The sequence below is a fragment of the Pelodiscus sinensis genome, chromosome 13 (assembly GCF_052426305.1).
Source record: "Pelodiscus sinensis isolate ZL-2025 chromosome 13, ASM5242630v1, whole genome shotgun sequence".
Taxonomy (NCBI): domain Eukaryota; kingdom Metazoa; phylum Chordata; order Testudines; family Trionychidae; genus Pelodiscus; species Pelodiscus sinensis.
The window spans coordinates 45,884,899-45,907,852 of record NC_143064.1 but is presented as its reverse complement, the minus strand read 5'-3'; the positions used below and the strand labels follow the sequence as shown (position 1 = coordinate 45,907,852).

General features: G+C 51.7%; 1 protein-coding gene across 1 annotated transcript in view; it reads left to right on the top strand.

Moving 5' to 3' along the window:
* GABRE (gamma-aminobutyric acid type A receptor subunit epsilon) overlaps positions 1-22,954 on the top strand; it is a 75,530-nt gene that overhangs the window by 5,965 nt on the left and 46,611 nt on the right. Inside the window, exons 2-3 of the mRNA XM_006136293.5 lie at positions 4,443-4,591; positions 4,993-5,060. Coding sequence (XP_006136355.1) covers positions 4,443-4,591; positions 4,993-5,060 — 217 coding nt within the window. The remainder of the gene's footprint in view (positions 1-4,442; positions 4,592-4,992; positions 5,061-22,954) is intronic.

Here is a 22,954-nt window from a genome sequence, read left to right as displayed (position 1 = left end):
TGGGCGTTTTTTGTACAAAACTCCAGTTTTGCACAAGATCCTTATCTCTCTCCAGGACAGGCATAAGGATCTTGTGCAAAATGGGGTTTTGCACAACCCCTCTCCCATCCACACTGCTTCTTTTTGCACAAAAAACCCTTGCACAAAAAGAAAATGGCAGAAAATATGCTAATGATGTCACAATGTATGCTAATGAGTCCCTCATTAGCATATTTCCTGCCCAAAAAACTCGCAGTGTAGACGTAGCCTAGGGGATGTTCACAGTGCAATGTTCATCCAGGGTGTGAACTCAGACTCAAGCCTAACCCCCATTTTGTCTACACACAAATCGCATTAGCTTAGGGCTCGGACACACCGGAGGGATACAGGGTCCACACCTGAGTTAAGCCGCGACTTCGAGTCCTGTTCCTTTGCAGTGTAGATGCAGCCCCACTGGCCTCGTCTTCTGGGAGACTGCTAAGAATATCCCACAATCCCATGGGCTGGCGTTCTTTGTCCGTTGCATGGTCCCATTTTCCCACACTGCACCATGATAAAAGGCCCAGAAACAATGAGCTATGACGAAAAAAGGAAAGAATTGGGCGTGTTTAGTTTAGAGAAGAGAAGACGGAGAGGGACATGAGAGCAGCTTTCAAGTACTTAAAGGGATGTTACAAGGGGGAGGGAGAAAATTTGTTCTCCTTGGCCTCTGAGGACAGGACAAGAAGCAATGGGCTTAAACTGCAGCAAGGGAGGTTTAAGTTGGACATCAGGAAAAACTTCCTACCTGTCAGGGTGGTGAAACACTGGAATAAATTGCCCAGGGGGTTGTGGAATCTCCATCCCTGGAGATATTTCAGAGCAGGTTGGACAGACACCTGCCAGGGATGGTCTAGACGGTGCTTGGTCCTGCCGTGAGGACAGGGGTCTGGACTTGACCTCTCAAGGTCCCTTCCAGTTCTCGTAGTCTATGAATCTGTGTATCTACAGCACCAGGCTGCTTCCCAGCAGGCAGACGTCCACATCCCAAAAGCACCCTCCTCCGTGGCTGATGCGCAGTTTTAACTGCAGCCGCACCAGATGGCCAAGGAGTATCGACTTATCCCAGGGATGGGGCACGCTGCGGGCCAATGTGAGGGGGAGCTGCCTCTAATGCTCCCAGTGATGAAAACACAGCTAGACTGCACCACACTGCATCGCTGCGAGGGCTAGAATTTTTGCAACGGCTCAGCTCACCTAACGGAGATCAGATTTGAAGACCAGCTCAGTTCATTGGGGGCTGAGCCCTTGAAAATCCGGCCCTGGGCATTGTGGGAGATTTGGCCCCAGAAGCTGAGAAGTGCTGACTATCTGGGCTGCCTGGCTCCGTTTGCAGGGCAGGGAAGGGTATGTCACTTCCAGCAGTCGCCATACCAGGGAGTTTACTCGCCAGGTGTCTGACAGCCATGCTGCACCCCCACCCCTACCCCCTGCGGCCCCCGTCCCCAGATCCTTGCTGAGCTCCAACTGCTTCCCTCTGCTCACCCGCTTCTCAACTGCGTTGCCATGCTGGGAGGTGAGTGCTTTGACATTTCCACGCGCTGAAGTGAGGAGAAAAGATACAGCTTCCTCCTGCATCTGCGGCAGACATACGGGGGCTGGAGCGTACCTGTCATCAGGTGCCAGTCAGAATTGCCTGGGCATGAGGAGACGTATCCTCCCGTCCCAGGGAACTGCCCCTGGATGTGCTCAGTCGCGACGTGTTTGCGGTGTAACATTTCCATTAGCAGCTGTGCGTGTGGCTCAGTGCACAGACCTCTCCTCCTAGCTCCCTGGTCGCTTGCAGTAGCTGTTCGCATCCATGATTTGGGCTGGGGGGGGGCGGACTTGGAAAGGGGGAGTGTTGTTGGAGCCACAAACCCAAACACACACACACCCTCCTCCCAGATATGTTTCTCACACGCTGGTAAGGGTGAGTATCAACAGAGGGGGAAAAGGGAACCACCCAAAAAGGACCATTTGGCCTAGAACCAAACTGAGGGTATGTCTACACTACCCAGCATGACAGGGGTGTGTTGACCCAGCCATGTTGCTAAAACTCAGGCAGCGTGAACACCATTGTCGGCACGCTTCCCGATAAAAACCTGCCGCCCGCATTTGCTGTGTCGGTGGGAGCAGTGTTTAGACTATTGTTTGCCACAACAAAACTTTTGTCGGGCGGTGTGGGGAGTGACGCGCCTGTGAACGACAAAAGTTTTGCCGCGCAATTGTCTGTGTAGACAAAGCCTTGATCCGCCCCGTGGGTGTAATATCTGGATGCTTTAGATCTTCGTGTGGGACACAGCATGGTCCGGACTAGAAAAGGGTTGTGCTGGAAAACCTTTGTTACGTAGGCGCAGCAGATAGCTTACCAGGAGACTTACCCAGTGTGGCCACTTTCTTAGCAAGACCTTGGGACGTGGGGCAGTGCTGGGGGGCAAGAGCCTGTTCTCTCCCCACCCTTGGGCACTGTGGCCAAAGCCTGGGAGGAGGGAAAGGGTTTGGGGTTGGGTGCTATTTACTGGTGTGCTGGCCGGCAAGATGGCAGAACCCCCACCCTGCTGGTCCCTCCCCTGGTGGAGCAACTCCCCTCCCCCCAGTGGCCACTCTCGGTATCAAGTCCCACTGAAAGCAGCCCCTCCCTTTGCATGTTCTGGAAAACAGTCCTTTTCCTGGGGCTTCCAGTTGTCCTGGCATAACCAAATCCTGGCTTTGCTTTCAATTGTGATAAGAAAAGCTACATGTCAAATTTGGTGGCCTTCGCTCTTACCATTTAGGAGGAGTTCTTGAACAAACGGACATACAGACAGACACACAGACTAGCTATTCAGACAGAGAGATAGATAAATAGAGGGGGTGGGTGGTGATAGATAGATAGATAGATAGATAGATAGATAGATAGATAGATAGATAGATAGATAGATAGATAGATAGATAGATAGATAGATAGATAGCATTCCAGGGAGCAAAATAAATGTATTGGCAAAAGCTCCTCTACACTGGTATAACCGAGCCTTTTCCATAAGGATCCCAAGCAATCGGATAGGAAGCGATGACAAGATGTGTAAATGTCTAAAATACAGAGGCCGGGAGAGAGCTAAATGGGTCAGATCCTTTGATAACAGAAATTCCTCCACTGCCAAACACAAGGGAAAGGCAGGGAGTGTTCGACAAGCCAAGGAACACGTTTTGTATGGATTTTAACATTAGGAACCCCTGATTAATTAGCGTCAACCTTTGAAAGGAAGAGGATTTCCCTGCAAGCTCTTTGCGGGGCCCTGCTTCCTCGCATGCTAAAAGGAGGCCAGCCCCTGACTCTGGACAGCGTTGTGTACTAGCACAGTGGATGCTTAAGTGGGAGTGCCCTCTCCCGCCCTGGAGAGAATGGCAAGTGACATGCATGGCTAGGAACCGGTCTCAAAAGACATGGAATGCTGAGGGGCATGTGGACGGGCATTCACCGTGGAGAAACCCACCAGGACTGAGATGTCCAGGGTGGAAGGAATAGTGTAAGGGCCTGGTCCTTACGACAACTGGCGGGGGATCGGAGTTTCCATTGATCTGACCTGGCAGTGGGAAGAGCAAACAGGAAAGCAATTGATTAGCTCTAGATAAAGGCAACCTAGCACCTAACTGCAAGAGGGTGGGGCAAGCTGTTAGCGTCTCCTGTCTCCAAGGAAGAGGCAAGCTTGTTTCTCTAGGCCAGGAAGTGAGCAGCTTTTCAAGGGGCATATGGGGAGAAATGGCGGATGAGTGAAGGGACCAGCCTATGCCAGTCAGGCCTTGGAGATTATGGGGGGCTCTCTGGGAGATGTAGTTTGGTCAGTGTATTAGCCCCCTCAGGGCTGATGGGGAGAACAGAGCCTAAATCAGTCCTGCTAAGGTAACCACAGTGAGAACTAGAGGGCTGCCACCCCGGGCCTACTCTGAGAGCAGACAAATCGTGTGGTTCAGCCAAGGGCCAGGGGACATTTTGAGGCCTGAGATCTGGGAGCGGAGGGAGTTGATGAGACAGGAGGGGTCTGAAGTGCAGGTCTCCTTGTGACAAGGACGCCAAGTGCTTTGCTAGGCCCTGGCCTGCAGTAGGCACACGACTGTGTGACCTGGCTCCAGAGGTTGCTCCAGGAGGCTGAAGGCAGCTCCCTTTCTGTGGAGAGCCAGCTCTCCTGAGCAGTGCAAAGGAGGGAAGGGAGCCCTCTGGCCACTTTGTGGTAGCTTTGGGCCCTGAGGGGGAAAGAAAAAGGGCAATGGTAGGAAATCCACTTTGCTCTCCCCATTGCCCCAGGGCCTAGTGACAAGGCTGGGCAAGCGTCGGAGGTAGGCCCTGGAGAACCTGAGACATCGGGGTACCTCTCCGAGGTGCAGTCCCGCTCTGTCCCTGTAGAGCACCACGATGGCAGAGCGCCTTGGGCCCGGCTCATTCATTCTTTGCCTGTCTCCTTCAGGACAGAAAGCATGGAGGAGTATGACTACGATTACCTCAGCATCAATAAAACCTGGGTCCTGACCCCCAAGGCGCAGGAGACGGACGCCACCCAAATCCTCAACTCGCTGCTGAAGAACTACGACAACAAACTGAGGCCCGACATTGGCAGTAAGTGCCCCCCTCCGAATTGGGACCACAGCCTTTGCTGGGTCTCCGGGATTTAGGAGAATGCTCCAGGCCCCTCAGTGTGTGCTGGGAGGAGAGAGGGAGGGAAGGAGTTCTGTATGGTCGCTTCCAGGGATTGCTCGGTTTATTCCAGACCATACGAGCTTCCTCACAGCAGTGCCACTACCAGCAAAGGGGACTCCAGCAATGTGAGTTCGTCCTTCCGTCTAGTCACAGAAAGGGTCTCAAGCTGCTGTTCGAGAACCGACCCCCCTGCTCTACAGCAGACAGATCGCTGGTGGTCTCCCAGCCCACAGTGCAGGACCTTTCACCTTGTACCTGCCCATCCTCCCCCGTCTGCCTCTGTCCCCAGCTCACCTGTGTCCCTTTCACTCTCTTTCCAGTCAAGCCCACATTCATCGACGTGGACATCTACGTGAACAGCATCGGACCGGTCTCTGTCATCCAGATGGTGAGTGTGAGCGGTACCAGAGCCAAGGGAGATTGTGGGGAGTCAGGACGGGGAATTCAGACTCTCGACCCACGGAAATGCCTCCACGTCATTACCGCCCCCTGGGTTGTGCATTAGGGCCCTACTAAAGTCACAGTCTATTTTGGTCATTGTCATGGTGATAGGATTTTTTCAATGGTCTGTTTCGTGATTGCCTCTATTTCAATGGGAATGGCACAGGGCTATCAGTGTAGGGTCCTGACCCAAAAGGAGCTGTGGGGGGGTTGCAAAGTTATTCTATGGGGGTTGCAATACCGCGAGCCTTACTTCTGCGCAGCTGCTGACAGCAGCACTGCCTTCAGAGCCGGGCAGCTGGAGAGTGGTGGCTGCTGGCTGGGAGCCCAGCTCTGAAGGCAGAGCTACCGCCAGCAGCAGTGCAGAAGAAAAGATGGCAGGGTACAGTATTGCCATCCTTACTTCTGCACTGCTGCCTGCAGAGCTGGGGCCTGAGTCAGCTGCCGCCACCCTCTGGCTGTCCAGCTCTGAAAGCAGCAGTGCAGAAGAAAGGGTGACACGGGTACGGTATTGCCACCCTGACTTGTGCACTGCTGCTGGCAGGGCGCTGCCTTCCGAGCTGGGCACCTGGCCAGCGTTACAACCACCGCTCTCCAATTGCCCAGCTCTGAAGGCAGCACAGGGGTAAGGGTGGCCAGACCGTGACCCTCCTAACATGACCTTGTGATCCTCCTGCAACTCCCTTTTGGGTCAAGACCTCTAATTTGAGAAACTCTGGTCTCCCCCGTGACATCTAGCCTAGGGTAAAAGCACATAAAAGGCCAGATGACATGGGGGGACTCCAGATTTTATGGTTCGTGACACATTTTGCACAGCTGTGGATTTAGGACCTTGGCGTGTGTCATGGCTTTTCTACTGACGGATCCAGACATCCTTCCCCTTCCCTGGAGGGGAGACGCCAGGAGGCCTGGGCGCGCACAGCTGATTGCTGCTGGAGACGAGAAAGTCTGGGGCCTGAAAACCTAGCACCAGGTGTGATGGGGTGTGATGATGATGGGCGATCACTGATCGAAAAGTGCTATGGGGTGTGTAGACACACACACACACACACACACACACCCTGGAGGGGGTTAAGGTGGCTGAGATGTGGGTCTTCCGGAGCTGTAAGGGATGCTGAGGCCTGGCTGGGCTTGCCTAAAGCCAGGGTGCTTAGAGCAGAAGGTAGCTGCAGGGAAAGCACCGGCAGTCACAGGGTGGAGGGCAGGAAAGGATCCGCCAGGGGGCACAAGCCCTGGGCCCCTGTCCCTGCTGGAGGAGTTATGGGGAACCAAGCCATGGAAGGGAGAGGTCCAAGGAAAGCAGCCAGGGTTGAGATGGTGCAGACCTTGGCTGCTGCGGCTGGTAATCCTGGGGTGGAGCAGACGTACCGGCTGGGATTCAATGTGCAGGACCTGCTGCGATGGCACATGGGTGCATTGTTGAGTGGAGCCTGGAAGGGGGACATGACATAGTGACTTGGCTGAGTCAAGGGGAGAGAGCCCCCTATGTCCTGCAGAGTAAGAGGGACTGGGGGGCTAGTGAGTGTGGAAGGGGGCTCTAGGCCAGTGGGGAGTGAACCCCATTATGTCAATTCCCCCTTCTCCAGATGCCCCAGCTGCCCTGCTTTGCACACAGGGCCTCGCTCTGCAAGCGGCAGGAGATGCTCTCACGGCAATCGACGCTGTTGTCTTCCCAATCTTTGATGCATGAACAGGTGTCTTGGGGTGACAGCTTCCCACAGCCTGGTGGGAAGGGAGACGATTGCTCTCGGGTTTGGGCACCCTTCATACGAGTGAAGTGCGCTGCTGCTGCTGGGGTGACATTGTGTCCTGTTGAGATGCGAGGCTGGGTTAGAGAAAGCCGTGTAATTCACAGCAAGATAGCAACACACACCCGGGGGCTTGTTGCTATGGTAATGGAATCACCGTGTGAAACAGGGGTGCACGAGCTTGTAGGCTGCCATGTATGGTATCTGGATGGATCACCCTGAGCAGCATTAATTAATGTTTATCTTTTAATTGCAGTAGTATGTACTGGCCCCACAAGAACCAGGACTGTCTTGCACTAGGCCCTATAAAAGCACACAGCAGACCAACGGGTGTACAAGCTAACTATCCGTGATTGGAAAATGCCAATTTTTATGAGAAATTTTTTTAAAGTTCATGTTTCCCCCAAAACTTTTCCTAAAATCCAGTCATGTGCTCAGTAAAGAAACTGAAAAAAATTGAAAAAGTTCTCAAAACAATTTTTTTGAAAATAGTTCTCAGTAAAATTTGGGCCTTGGGTTGGTGGGGGAGTTTACTGGAAAAGAAAATCAGCTTTGATTTGATTTTTTACCAGAAACCAAACTGAAGTTGAATGTTTTTACCAGAACCTGGAAAATCTTCCGCTTCCATTCTTTCTTATGGAAAAAATGGACAATTTCAATCAAAACAAAGACACTCTGCAAATGGGCTCACTTTGGGTCCGCCGCCGTTTTGTGGGAGTTTTGGTTTGTTTTTTGAAACATTGATGGAAACATTTGGATGCTCTCTCTAATCTAAGCCATAAGGTGTCGCGGTATTTGCCCCTGGGATGTGTATACTGCAGCTGGCAGCTTGTAAGCTAGGCAGATGGGGACCTGGCTGGGCACTGCTTGAGTAATGAAGATATCATCAGGAGGCTTAAGGAATGACTCCCTCTTGTAACATTCAAAGAGCTTCTTCCGTTCTTTCCCCTTGCCCAGCGCTTTTCAGGGCAGTGGCTCAGGGCAGGTGAACATTCCACACCTGGCTGAGGAGAACACCACAGAGGGAGAAGAAAGGGTCAGGTGCGGCAGGGCAGCGGCCATGTTGAATTTCTTCGCTGCATCCCATGTAGCCCTGGGACATCGGCCCCAATTGAGAGGGACGTGAGGCGGGATGAGATCACCTCTGTGTTCAGTATTGCCACCCTTCCGCCTGCGAGACAGAGCCCTCTCCTCACTGCAAACAGCCACCAGAGCTTAATGCACGAGTCAGAGCCAGTGGGCTGATGAGTCTTGCCCACATGCTCAGAGTTTAGCTGATCGCCATATTTGGGGTCGGGAAGGAATTTTCCTCCAGGGTAGATTGGCAGAGACCCTGGAGGTTTTTCGCCTTCCTCTGTAGCATGGGGCACGGGTCACAGCTGGAGGATTCTCTGCATCTTGGGGTCTTCAAAGTATTTGAAGGCTTCAATATCTGAGATATAGGTGAGAGGATTATTCTGGGAGGGGTGGGTGAGATTCTGTGGCCTGCACTGTGCAGGGGGTCAGACTAGATGATCATAATGGTCCCTTCTGACCTTGGAGACTATGAGTCTATGAGTGTGAGGACAAGGTAGCGTCTGAGCAAATCAGCAAATAAAAATAACCAGGACCGGTCACTCTGATTCTCTGGGTGCTGCCCATTTCTGCTCCGTGTCCGTTCCTCCTGGCTGTAACCGCTCTGGTTCTCTCTATCCCTCCTGTTAAGAGCTCTGTGCCGCTGCAGACAGATAATAGTTCGCTAACTGGTAAGTGCCAGTAGATGACACTCAAGAATAGGCAGAGTTGCTAGGACTAAAAAGCTTCTTTGTGGCCTGCATATGGCTTTGTCAGAGCAGCTCTTTCCTTCAGCTCTTAACATGCTGTGAGTAGTAGGACTCGTGAGTTCTTAATGGCTCTTCCTCCCTCCAAATCAACCCCCTCTTCCGTGTTTCTATGAGTTCCCTTATAGTCCCCTTAACAAAGAGCAGGCACATGCTGTCCGACTACGCGGCTTTCATTACGCCGGGGAGAAAACCACAACAGGACAGGACCAAAGTCAAGTCTCCATGGGAGAGCACAGCGTGAGCGTCGCCTCTGTAGGCAGCCGCACCTCAGCGACCAAGATGGCTGCTGTCTGCATGCTCCTCAGAAATATAGAGATGCAGGGCACCTAAAACAAAAGGCCTCAGTTCGACGCTACAGACCACTAAACAGTTGCTCCTGCTCCATTTCTATACGTCACTCCCACCTCCTCTTTCTCACTGCGTCCCAGTCACTCTCCTGCTGGTTCATCTTCTAGCTCTCCTAAGGCAGAGCAGCCCTTAACACCAGAGCATGGCTTGTTAAGTCGTTCCCTGGGGGATGTGGCTTTCTGCCACCCCCAGCCTCGTTTGGACTGAGAGAAAGGCAGATGCAGAGGCCTAGAACTGCGTCTTTCTTCACACCAGCTGCTGAAACATTTGCTCTCTGCACACAGCTTTCTGCTGCATCGCTGGGTTCAGACCCTAGCTTGAGTGTGCAGTGCACAGTTCTGGTCTCCCATGGTTAAGAAAGATGAATTCCAGCTGGAACAGGGGCAGAGAAGGGCGACTAGGATGGTCCTCAGAATGGAGACTCCGCCTTATGAGAGGAGATGCAAGGAGTGTGGCTTGTGTAGCCTAGCCAAACGAAGGTTGAGGGGAGATAGGTTCGCCCTCCATAAATATACCCGTGGGATATATGCCGGGGAGGGAGAGAAGTTATGAACAAATGGCTATAAACTGGCCACCCGCAAGCTTAGGCTTGAAATTAGATGAAGGTTTCTAACCCTCAGCGGAAGGAAGTTCTGGAATAACCTCCCAGGAGGAGCAGTGGGAGCAAAATAAATCGAACTGGCTTCAGTGCTGAGTCTGATACGTTTGTGGTCGAGGTGGTAGGAAGAGATGGCCTATAACGGCGGAAGGCCCGTGTGCAACAGCTAGTACAAATATCCCCAACGCTCAGGGATGGGCACTCGATGGGGAGAGCTCTGAGTTACTACAGGGTCTTGCCCTTATACTCAGGGTGTAACTGATGTTCCATGTTTGGGGTCCGGAAGGAATTTTCCCCCAGGTCAGATTGGCAGAGTTTTTTGTGGCACGGGGCAAAAGTCACCTGCAGATTTAAACGAATGTCAATGGTGGAATCTCTGAACCTTGAAGTCTTTAATCATGGTTTGAGGGTTTCAGAAACTCAGGCAGAGGTTCGGGTTTATTTCAGGCATGGGTGGGTGAGTTCCTGTGGCCTGCGACGTGTAGGTCAGCCTAGCTGATCAGGAAAGTCCCTCCTAGCGTTAAAATCTACAAGTAATGCTCCAGGAAGATCCCTCTAGATTCCCGGACAGACTTTGGGAGCAACCAAAGGAGATTGTTCTTGTCCCATTGTGAACTCGGCCCAGAACTTGGGGAGGGAAGCTGAGATGCTCGTGCCCTGTTGACACGGAGTCAGATGCTCAGATAGTGCAAAGGGGCATGGAAACATTGACGTCAATGCTGAGGACCCGGCCTGCGATCCACACGTTGGCATGCGAGACTGATCCATTTCTCTCTCGCCTCCACTTACAAAACCCCTCTCCTCCCCCAAGGCTCTGCCCTTTCCCCACGCAAGGAAATCGAAGTCAGGGGCTGGGTGATGCGAGCGGGAGCGTAGAGCCAAAGCCGGGAGGGGAGGCTGGTTTTAAGTGTTAGTGCAGATGTTTAGACTTTTCCTAAACTGGCCGCCAGGAATGTGCAGCGTGTCTGTTGCAAGCATTCCCCGGGCACGCGCATCACGGCATCTTCAGCGCTCCAGCAGGGGAGCTGCTTTCGCTGGGCCAATTCCCACAGCGGCTGCCTCTGACGGGCAGAACTTTTAGGGCCCTGTCTGTTCCGATGAACCACTCAGGGCAAAGTGCCAGGCCTGGCAAGCAGGCTGCCGCCGGCGCTCAGTCTCGCGAGACAGCTGTGTGTCAGATCCACAGCTGGCCCTGCCGTCCTTTCCTAGAGCATGCACCTGCGGCTAACGGGGCAGACGTGAAGTGTCGCCGGAAGCCAAGATTTTCAAAAGGGAGCCTAATATTGTTGGCTGAGACCCCTCCCACTTCGTGACAGCTCAGGATGGGACCCGCCGCAACTGCGGCCGCTGGAGCTTGAGTGGCTTTGGAAAAGCTCCCAGCTGCAGCCCAGGTTTGCATCGGCATGAGCAGCAGCAGGGCCATCCTTACCCCTGTGCAGAATACACAGCTGCATGGGGCACCCGAAAATTTGGGGCACCACTGGGTCTTAATGCCCACCCACCCGCCTCATCCTATCCCTGGTCTGTGGAGCTGCTTCCTCCGGAGTGGATCTAGCAAACCTACAAGTGACACAGCCTGCCAGCGCTATGAGCAGGCACTGCCCCTGGGAAAGAGCCATTCAAGCACCAAGCCCAGGTATATACAGTAAAACCTGTGTTATCCGCCATGCCTGGGGATTAAGGTGTGCCGGTAACCTAAAAATTCTGGTTATCGGGCAGGGGGGTGGGAGCCATGAGGGGCCTGTGCAGGGGTCAGGATGTGGCCTGCTGGGGGGGCCACAAGCCCAGTGAGGGAGGGTGGAAGCCGGGGGGGCAGGAGGCAGAGATGGCAGGGGCGAGAGCTGTGGGGGGGTCTGGCCTTCCGTGGGTGCCAGGAGCTGCGGGGGGAGCCGAGATGCTTGCTGCTAGCTTCTGGCTGCCGTTCACCCCTCCCCCAGGTAGATGCTGCACACTTATCTGAGGAGCAGCCTGGCACTTAAAGGGCCAGTTTCCTTTTTTTGGTTTGTTTTGTTTCTTGTTTTGCTTTTCCCGGCATCAGAAATTTGCCGGTTTCTACAGTTTTCCGGATGCTTAAGTTCCGGATAGCGCAGGTTTTACTGTACTGTCCATTTCTGAATTTTCTATGGGAGTCTACGGGGACTTGGTTTAAAATTTGCTTTAAAACCATTTCATTAGCGTGTTGCTGAAGATAATACAATCGCAGCTCTAAAAAACCATCCCCCGTTCCTGGCGGCCATCGGGCATAGGGGCACCAGCTTCATAGCACTGTGTAGGGCCCCAGAAATCCTAAAGATGGCCTTGAGTGGCAGCTTGGTTCCTAACTCCCACGGACCTCCAACAGGAGTTAGGTGCCAAACTGCCACTTATGCCCCTGCAGATGTGCCCGGGCGTGTTAGAGGAGCAATTGTTGCTTCTTAGGACTGAGGAAAGGAAGTGAAACAAAGCAATTTGTCCAGCCTTAGGAGGCTGCTCTGGCACTGTTCAATTCCTAGCTTGCCGGCATCCAACAAATGCAGCCCACGTTTCGCATCAGTGCTGGATTTAGGGCTTTCTTTTGATCCTGTCTCCAGGAGCCTTGGCAGAAATGCACCGCCCAAGCCTTGGATGGCCAAGCCAAATTCTTCTGCCTGCTGATTTTAATCTAAACCACTTGCATCTGCTCAGTTCTCTTTTCTCTGCGGCTGTTTCTTACCCAGGGAGCCTCTTCCCCACTTCTCCCCCAAACTCTGAGCTCTTTCTGCTGCCTGAGCTCTCTCCGGTGTTTCCCGTATGGAACAAACAAACCACGTGCAGGTTGGTCCAGATCCTGAGGACCTGATTCGTCCTGAATGAGGGAGTTTGCTGGACCAAGGGAGACCAGTTCTGACCCCTTGCAGCCTAGCTCCACTTCCGGCTCCCCAGCTGCTTCCCCTCTGGACTGGCCACTGCCACCCACCATGTTTGGGCTGCTGGCCCCGGCTACAGGCCATCCTGCTGCCCGACTCCCAGCCCCAGGAATAGCTGTTGTCTTGCCAGACCATGGATGATGCTGGAGCTGAGAGTCCCAATTTTTAGAGATTCAACTTATACTTTCACCCTAGATGACCTGCATTTCCAAGTAGGGAAATCAACTACACCACGAACAAGAGTGTGCCAGTGAGAGCACAGTGTGTGACACTCGCTTTTTTCTGCACTTGGAAAGCAGCTGGCATTCCTCTAGACCAGGGCTTCCCAACCTGTGGGTCGGGACTCAAATATGGGTCGCCATTACATTTCGAAAGGGTCGCCAAGTGTCTCCCCAGGTAGCTCTGCCCCCTCCTCTCCCCATTTTTTAATTGCTTTGGGGCACCAAGTCTTCCTGAATTGTCAAAATGGGTCCCCATCTGGAAAAGGTTGGGAACCGCTGCTCTAAACGCAAAGGTGCAGGACACAGAGAACAAAGCGCTCGTGTCTTCCAGTTACATCACTACTTACAGCACCTTGGCTAAGCGTGTCAGTACCCCTTCCAGTGGCTGGTCCACATGGAAGATAAGAGCCTACTGTTGCTGCCGGCTGATGGAGCTGTTCCTTTAGCTCAAGTGGTAGAGGTCTGTGCTTTGGGGACTGTTGCTTACAGGTTCAGTCTCTCCATGGTGTGGCTGATAACATGCAGGTAGACCCTTATGCAGGCGACCAAGTTTGACTAAGGGATGCTCCGTGTTTTTGTATCAACATTGCACTGTAATAGTTAACTATCTAGTCCAGTGGGCTCGTGAGCCATGAGCAGGACTGTTAGGTGCTTTGGAAATGCAAATTAATAATAATACCCCCATCATCTATCACTGTGGCACTATTTTATCAGTGGTGCGAGCTGTCAACTTATTCATCTCAGGTGCAACCTTCAAATGATAAATCACGTCAGGGCAGAAAACTTATTTTGTTGCTGAAAAAGGAAAAGCAGGTTTGAAAGGCCCCGCTTTAGGTGTGAATTCAGGATCCCGCTCATCAATCACAGCAGCGTTATTAATCAGGAGCAAGTTGAAGGCAGACAGGCTGAAAAAATTCAAACAAGCTTTACAGTATCCTGGACAGATTGAAAGGACCATCTATCTCCTCCCTGTGTGCTGATTACTGGCTCGTACTTAGTGTTAGTTATTAGCAATGGACAAATCTCTCAGTGCCCGCTCAAAAGAAAGAAGGAGCTCTCGGAAATGTCACACGCTCCCCAGCATTCCAGGGGAAAGCTTTTCCGCTGGGCTGGTAAAAATCAGAAAAGGAATGGTAAAGATGTGAGGAGTGATTTTTTTCTCCACTGCCTTTCAACTGCTAAAGCAGGGGTGGACAGGATATGGCCCATGGCCCACCAAGTCATTTGATCCGGCCTGCGGCTGCCCTGCCACACCCCCACCCCCATGTCAATCGAGACCCGGGGGCAGGGGAGTGTGCAAAGTCATTTACTGTTCAAACCAGCTAGTGGCTCCCTCCCCCTGCCTGGATCTCAATTGGCCCAGGGATGGGGTGAGCGTATAAAGTCGCCTCCCCCGTCAGGGGCACACGGTGCCTAGAGGGAGTCACCAGCTGTTCAAAATACCTGGCGGTTCCCTCTAGGTGCCATGCGCCCGTGACAGGGTGGGGGCGGGGAGAGACTTTGCACACTCCCCTGCCCTCGGGCCCTGATTGGCCTGGGGCGGGGGAGCGCATGAAGTTTCCTCTCCTCCCAAAGGCATGCAGAGCCTAGGGGGAACCGCCCCTTCCACCTAAGGCCCTGCCCCTTCCACCTGAGGCCCCGCCCTTTCTGGGGGCGGAGCCAATCTGCGACAACTACCCTCAATCTGTGAAGTGGCCTCCTATGTAAAACACTCTCAAGTCAGCCTAGGGCAGCATGGGGCTAGCGCAGCAGCTCTCAACCTTTCCAGAGTACTGGGCCCCTCTCAGGAGCTGACGAGTCTTGCATACTCTACGCGTCACCTCACTTGAAAACAACTGGCTTACAAACCCAGACACAAATGCACAAGAGTGTCACCGCGCAGGAGCACTGACACATTGATCGCTCTCTCACTTTTACCATCTAAATATGGAGTAAATCAATTGGGATGGAAACATTGTACTTGCGTGTCCCTGTACAGCACACAGAGCAGTTTGAAGAAGTCATTGTCTGCAGGGAATGTTGGTATGCACTGGCTTCGCTCGGGCTTTCGGTGTAGCCTGTTGTAGAGCTGGGTCCATCGCAAGATGAGCTGTACCCCCTGGAAGACCACTGCGTGCCCCCCGGGCCACGTGGGCTCCTGTTTCAGAACCACTGGTTCCCCACCAGCGTACTCGAGCAAGAGCCAGGACACCTGGAGCCAGCTCTACCTTTCGCTTGCAGGGTGACCGTGGCAAATCATTTCCCCACTGCCTGTATGTCTTGGCTGTTTGCAGACTGTAGGCTCCTTGTGGCCAGAACTGTCTCTGTACAGCTCCTAGCACCATGGAGCCTGATATCAGCCGGAGCCTCTAGCCACTGCTCCCCTGTCAACGGGCATGCGGATCACATAGCACAGGCATGGCTGATGACCTGCGGAGGGAAGGCAGTGGACTTCTGGAGCGTTACTGCTTGAGCTAAAAGCCAGCTGGCTCTCAGCTGAGGCTGTGGAGCTCCCGTGTTCTTATCTCTCGCTGTAAGTGGTCTCAGTGCCAGTGCATGGGACAGCGACCTACAGTAGGTGTATGAGTTACCTTGGCTCATCTTGTTTGCACAGCAGCAAGGCCTGGACACCGCAGGCGCCCCATTCTGGAGGCTGGGTTTTGTCTGGAGCCGAGCGGGGAAATGTCTGTGGGAGTTGGGGGCGCGGTGCAGGTTGGCTGGGCAAAGTAAATCAGGTGGGGGGGGGGAGGGGTAATGGCTGAGGAAGGTGTGTGTGGTGGAGCCCTTCCCTGTCCATTTCCAGGTGGATCATCTTGTGGCTTGGGTGGTAGCTGGACTCCACTGAAGACACTTTCATCCCCAGGTCTCCTTCCCTTTTGTTGGGTGTCTTTGGGTGTGATTATTACAACAGTCCAGGTGCACTTCTTTGCCAGGACCGGTGTACAAGTGTACCCTATTGACCCCCCACAGTTTCCCCTCCAGCACGGGAACAGGGGGATGTGTTTCCCAAAAGGTCCAAAAGGTGGGAGAGCCGCTTTTAGTGCGAGGGAGATGTGGACTATGGCTTTTTTATATGACTGAAAGGGTTGAATTTGCTGTTGACCCTAGGCCTTGGCATGGGCAGCGAGAGGGGAAACTGAGGCAGGTCGTGCCTGTGCTGCTGAGGTCGGCTGGCGGGCGCCCCTGTCAGACTTACCCTGTAACATTTGGCCCCAGAAGCGAGAATCCAAGACCCCTCCCATCCAGGGGGAGGACTGGCAGAGGATGGGGACACCAATGGGGACCAGCAGACGAAGAAGCTGAAGCTACGCTCAGGCGTTCAAGCGTCAGTGAGAAATCTGAGCTAACCACACAGCTAGGCCGGGGCTTCTGAAGGGGCCAATGGACTCCGAGGGGCATCTGGGCACCTGCCTGGCCTCAGAAATCCCAGCCTCCAGCTACATCCGGTGGGGCAAGCATGAAACCGCCCCAATTCAATGACACGGCTCTGCCACAGACACTGACAGAGGCTGTGCACTGAGATGACTGGGTGCTGGCCAGAAACACGGCTGGCCAAATGAGGAGTCACAAGCAATGTGGCTATTCCCAAAGCCACCTAGGGGATTTGGAAGCCCCGTTACATTCCCATTTTTCCTGATGGCAGTTGGGTGCCCAAACCCCCTCAGCCACAGTCTCAACTCTTTGATCTCATTGTGAATCATTTGCCAGCCTCTGGTGGTTCTCCTCCACGCTGTTTTTGAGAATGAGCACTTGGGGGTGACTGGAGAGGGGTGGTGCCTGTGGCAATGGGGCAGGGGCGCTGCTTTCTGTGGGGGACTTGAGGGCCCAGGAAGTTCTGCTTGTAAATTCAGTTTTGCTGATGGTGGCTGTTTGCTGGAGGGATTTTCAGCTCTTTTATTGCATGGTGGGTTTATTGCACTAGGCTCCCATGTTAACTGGTGTCAAGGGCACCTGGCGCCTTCCTTCTGGGGTGTTTACAGATTTAAAACCAACCCAGTAAAAATAAGAGCTCGCCAAAAAGGGTGAGTGACCCAATCTCAGACTCTGGGGTGTCTGAGAACCATCCATGACCATGGATTGGGGGGTGGGGAGCAGAACGCTTCCTGCTGGCTGAGGTGGAGAACAGGAGAGGGTGAGGACTTCCTGGAGCGCTGTGTCCTCACAGCAGACTCTGACTCAGCTTCCTCCCATCTCTGGATCCTCCAGACACAACACTTCATTCCTCTGCAAGGCAAAGCCCCAAACTCAAGCACAAGGAAAACCCACACAATCATCGACGAGACACAGCAATAATAAACCTAAGCATGTCGCCTCCCTGAGGATGCAAATAGACGGTGCTCCTTGTAAGACCCAGGCCTCCGGGGCATGGATCAACACAGCAGTGACTTATCTGTTCCTGTCTCTTTTCCTGTGGCCCTTACAAATACCATGGGTTCTTCGCTGGGGTATTGGCAAGGACCATGAGACAAGGGAATGGAACAAGTCGAAGACACAAACAGCAGGCCAGAGACCACACGCCCCTGAGAGCTGTGCTGGACCCGATGGTGTAAGCAAAACACTCCACAAACGAGTTGGAAACCCTGCCTTTTTGCGCGAGTAGCCTCTTGCACTAGTCCAAATGACGACCGCAGAGGCACCCTGGGGAAACAAACCAATGAGATTCATCTCGGGCCAAATCCAGCTCCCTGGAGTGCCTGTGACTTCCGTGGAAGTCGGCCTGCTTCCTCATACATTATTCAGCGCAGATTATTCGCTCAGATCTCTGCAGAAGAGGTTGGAGAGACCCCCGTGGCCGTTAAATCTCTGAACGTGCGCTTTTGATAATCCTTCCCCGTTTCTTTAGCAAACAGCAGTGCCTGCCTCCATCTAGAATGCTGCACCTCGTTGCAGCAGTTACTATGCCGCATGCAAACTAAATTGACTATGAAGAACATATTTTCCGAGGTTTGAACGGCTGCGGAATAGAACTGCAGTGATGGCGAGCTTGTGAAAAGGCCGAGAGGGGGGGAGAAAAAAGCTCATGTCTGTTCCTGATCAGCTGAAGCATAATTAGCTTACAAATGTTCTCTTGTAAAATATAAATTAGATCCCCATTAGACACACTTTCTCGTTTACAGTATGAGCACAGCTTGAGTGAAGGGAACTCCTTACGACTTGCTACCCTGTAAATCTCAAACAGCTAAGGAAAGGAGGTTTCAAAGTTAAAGCCGACAAAAGGGACAGCCACCACCGCGGGGCTGGTTCCACGGAGAGGCCCCTTGCTCTCATACTTGGGCGAGAAGATAGATGGAACCAAACTCCTGAGTTATTTGCTCCATCATTTCTCTATTGGAGTGTCCCAGGTAGCTTGTAATCTGCTCTTGCTTTGCAGGCTGTGAATAGAGCATGACAATCTGGGTTCTATCCGTGGGAAAGTCACGGGTCAGTTGCTTTGTGACTTCTTTTCCTCATCTGTTAAAAAGGAGCAATACAGACTCAAGGGGATATTTACATCTTGGCAGTGCTGGCTTGGCTGCCCTGCATTCTGAAAGGAGGAAATTAGACTGCAATGGGTGTAATATACCGTGGGGGTTTTTTTAAGATGCTCCAGTAACATGATGCCAAACACTATAAATCTACAGCTAGTGGTAGTTTTCCAACATATTACAACCCTCATTTATATTATGCTTTTCTTCCTGAAAGATCTTGAAGTGCTTCACAAACAGATAGGCAGAAATCACTTAGCTCAGCACTCATCTGTTCAAATATTCTATCTCTAGGGTGGACAAGGATGTTTGTGTAACAGCACACAGCAACATTACCGAGCTGCGTGTGGCAGAAAGGGCTGGATTCTTATCCCGGGCACAAAACATCTCTCCATTGATTTCAGAGCCATTCCTCTGGATTCATGTCAGGGTAACTGGATTAGCATTTGACTGAACATGAAGAAGAATGCAGTCAGCATTCGAAGTAGAAGCGCTGACTACAATCCCGTCTGAAAAGGTGTACCGATTATTTTGAGATCCCTTCACTTTAGAGAGCTGTGAATCAGGCCTGTGGCTTCTAGGCATGGCTTATCGATCTTTCAAAAGTGTTTGCAGCTGTTTGTTCCCGTTTTCAAACAGCACTTTTGCTGCAATCTCTTATTAATTAATACAGGTTGAACCTTTCAGGTGTGTCTAAACTACATGGCTCCATTGATGGAGCCATGTAGATTAGGCTGATCGGCAAAGGGAAATGAAGCCGCGATTTAAATAATTGCAGCTTCATTTAAATTTACATGGCTGCCGTGCTGAGCCAACAAACATCTGATCAGCTGTTTGTCGGCTGAGCGCGCTAGTCTGGACGCTCCCGCGCCGACCTGAAAGCCCTTTATCGACCTCCCCGTTATGCCTCGTAGCATGAGGTTTACTGGGGAGGTCGATAAAGGGCTTTCATGTCGACAGGGGAGCGTCCAGATTAGCACCCTGAGCCGACAAACAGCTGATCAACTGTTTGTCGGCTCAGCGCAGCAGCCATGTAAATTTAAATGAAGCCGCGATTATTTAAATCGTGGCTTCATTTCCCTTTGCCAAACAAACAAATCTACAGGGCTCTGTCGACGGAGCCATGTAGTTTAGACGTACCCTTCTAGTCCAGTGCAATCAGAAACAGACCGGTGCCGAACCAGAGCATTTGAGAACATAAGAACGGCCATACTAGGCCACGCCAAAAATCCATCTATCCCAGGATCCTGTCTTCTGCCAGTGGCCGATGCTAGCTGCCCCCAGAGGGAATGAACAGAACAGGGAATCATCAAGTGCTCCCGTTCCCAGCCTCTGACAAACAAAGGCTAGGGATACCATTGCTACCCAAACAGCCATTGATGGACCTACCCTCCATGGATTTATCTAGTTCTTTTTTGAACCCTGTTAAAGTCCTGGCCTTCACAACATCCTCTGGCAAGGAGTTCCACAGGTTGACTGTGCATTGCATGAAAAAGTGCTTCCTTTTGTTTGTTTTAAACTTGCTGCCATTTAATTTCATTTGGTAGCTGTAGAATTTGCCAAACGATGGGAGGCCAATATTGTCTAGCAGCATTACCAACTTTTCTACAGCTTAGTGGGCTCTTAGAAGACATTTAGGGCAAATTAGAGCTAAATAACAGCACAGAATACTGAGCGCCAGGACTGGTGGCTAACTTTGAGGCACCGCTGGAAACTTGACCACCTCCATAACAAGTGGACATCCAGCTAACATCATTCTGGAGCACGCATGTTGCCGGAACAGGAGTGCCGGACTAGAGAAGTTCTACCTGTAGGCAGGAACATTCTCATGAACCTGTTCTTCTTCACACAAGTGTGTAGGGAGTTGGTGTCAAGGTGCAACCACCTACATGGAGCAGAGCGCCCAGGATGAAGTGATCATCACTTGCCATTTATTGTTCACCACCACTCTTGCTCAGACAGGAAGTAGTAATAATGCCATGTGACTAAGGCGACCAATCACAGCCTCCGTGACTGAGGCGACCAATCACAGCCTCCGTGACTGAAGCGACCAATCACAGGCTCTGTGACTGAGGTGACCAATCACAGACCCTGAAATGGCCAGCGGAACAGTCACCGACCACGGCACATAAAACGGATTCAAAGAAATCAAGATCAGTTCCCCCAGAGGAGAGGGCTAATTTATTCACAATGAATAATTCAGCCAGCTCCGTTTATTACCAGAACCTGCACTAATCCCCCTCCAGCTATCTCCTCTCAATGACATCCATGTTGGTAATTTATGTATAAATAGTTTATTGTGTCAAAAACATATGGAGGCAGTTAGCAATGGAAGGAAAGTTGGATTTTTGTCACTTGAAAAGGAGAGCGGAATAAAAAACGAAAATCTGATCCAATGCTTCCTGGGGGAAAGTGCTTGCTTTGGGAGGTGTTTCTGGAGAACAAAGCCCCGAGGTTAATTAACAGCTGTGCTCCCCAATCAAATGCAGAAACAGGGAAGTTGGATGTACTCAATCAAGAGTCTTACGTTCGCCTCTAGAATTTCAATGCAGGGAGGCAGGTGACTTCAGTTGTGTGACAAGTAACAAAGACAAGGGCCTGAGGACTTTGAGCAACCGAGACGACAACATTCATAATTAAGCAGCCGTCTCTGGTAAATCCCTAGATGTTCCTCCCAGCAGGAACATCTCAACTCTGAATTCATGTCATGGCAACCTGGGGAGAAAGCTCCTATCCTTGAGCTGATCTTGCTGTTGACTTTTATCGGGCTGGCCAAGCTATTTTTAACAATTGCCCAGAAATCAATAGGAACCCTCCATGAAGGACGTTGACTGACGGCTTTTCCTGTCCGTTCACACTTGTGCCGTGTCTGATCTACAAGTGACTGCAGAACTCTGGATTCTCCCTCCACCAGGCAGCCAACAAGGCTATCCACCCTTAACCCCTTCCCTGCGGCAATGGATTACGCAGAATTACATAGTTGTGCAGCTTCAACTATCCATTGCTTTCATTGGAACATACACTAATGAATCAGTCCCCCTGTTGGTTAATGCTCTCTGCAAACATGACGACTATCTCTGTCTCTCTCCTTCCAGAAGCCTAAGGTGGCACATAGAGGTCTACCTGGGATTAAGTCATAATACTGTTTTGCTGCGGCAGCAGGTCCTTCTCTAACCATGCCTATGCAACCAGGTTGATCAGTCTTCTTTTCTCCCAGCACTGTGTAAGGGAGGATTTCGCTCCAGCCTTTGCTGGTGCTACTCTGTCTGAGGCTGTGTCTACACTACATGCCTCTGTCGGCAGAGGCATGTAGATTAGGGTTGTAGGCAAAGGTAAATGAAGCCGCGATTTAAATGATCGTGGCTTCATTTACATTTACATGGCTGCCGCGCTGAGCCGACAAACAGCTGATCAGCTGTTTGTCGGCTCGCCGCTAGTCTGGACGTTCCCCCTGTCGACATCAAAGCCCTTTGTTGGCAGCCCCGTTATTCCTCGTGGAATGAGGTTTACCGGGGCTGCCGACAAAGGGCTTTGATGTCGACAGGGGGAACGTCCAGACTAGCGGCGAGCCGACAAACAGCTGATCAGCTGTTTGTCGTCTCAGCGCGGCAGCCGTGTAAATGTAAATGAAGCCGCGATCATTTAAATCGCGGCTTCATTTACCTTTGCTGAACAAACAAATCTACATGCCTCTGCCGACAGAGGCATGTAGTGTAGACGTACCCTGAATGTCCTCTAGGAACGCAGTCCTTTGCTGAAACATTGAGAGAGAGCTGCCTCGGTTTACCCCAGTGCGTGGACACAGACACGTTTGGGAGCATGGGAAGTGTGTACTCACCCATGTAGGTGACACAGAGCTGTGTGGTGAAAAAAGCCACAGTGTGGACACAACCATGTTAATTGTAAATGGACCAGATAAGGGTGTCATCACAACCTGGTTACCAAAATACCATTGTTAATGGGCCATTAATAGCTGTGCCAAGTAACCCAGATCTAGTACTGGTCCGTTCTTCCCCGAGCAGCTGTGACTGAATTGATCCGAATTCCAGGAAAAGAGCCACAGTGGCAGTCTTGAAAGAAATCACCTTTGAGATATGGAAATACTTTCAGGGTGGGGTTGATTTATCTGAGCTGATTGTTTCAGAACTTTTCTAGGAGAGTTATGTGTACTAAGAGGGCATGCACTTAATCTCCTTCTACTGGTTGGAACCCACAATTTCCATTCCCTAGAAAGCTACAGTTTGAATTTCTTTTCATTCTGAATCAGAAAATAACTTGGCATTTCAACATTAGCTGTGCAACGGTGTGAGGAGGTGGACTAGGTCCCGAAGCCCCCTGCTGGAGGCTTTTGGCCTTGTGATACCCTGCCCCAGCAAGCAAGAGAAAAGTCCTCCCGGCAAGCTAGAGTGGCTGCAGAGAAAGTGGCCAATCAGGGCCCAGCAAGCCAGTTAAAAGGAAGCTGCTGAGCCAGAGTGAGGCAGTTCCTCTTTGGTGCTCAAGAGGCTCAGACTCAGTGGGAGAGCTAAGTCACAGGAGGGCCACTATAGCAGGGCATGCGGGCACATGCACTTGGCTAGAGATGGGGGGAGATCACTCGCAAGAGGTGGGCACCACCCAATTACGAAAGAAAATTCTCAACCATGTCAATGTGAGAGAATCAAAACATTTCGTTTCCGTAATGTTGAGCAATTTGGTTTCCATGGCATGGTTTCATTTAGACGGTTATATTTCATATTTCGTATGAATGTCGTTTTGAAATTAATGTTCTAGAATA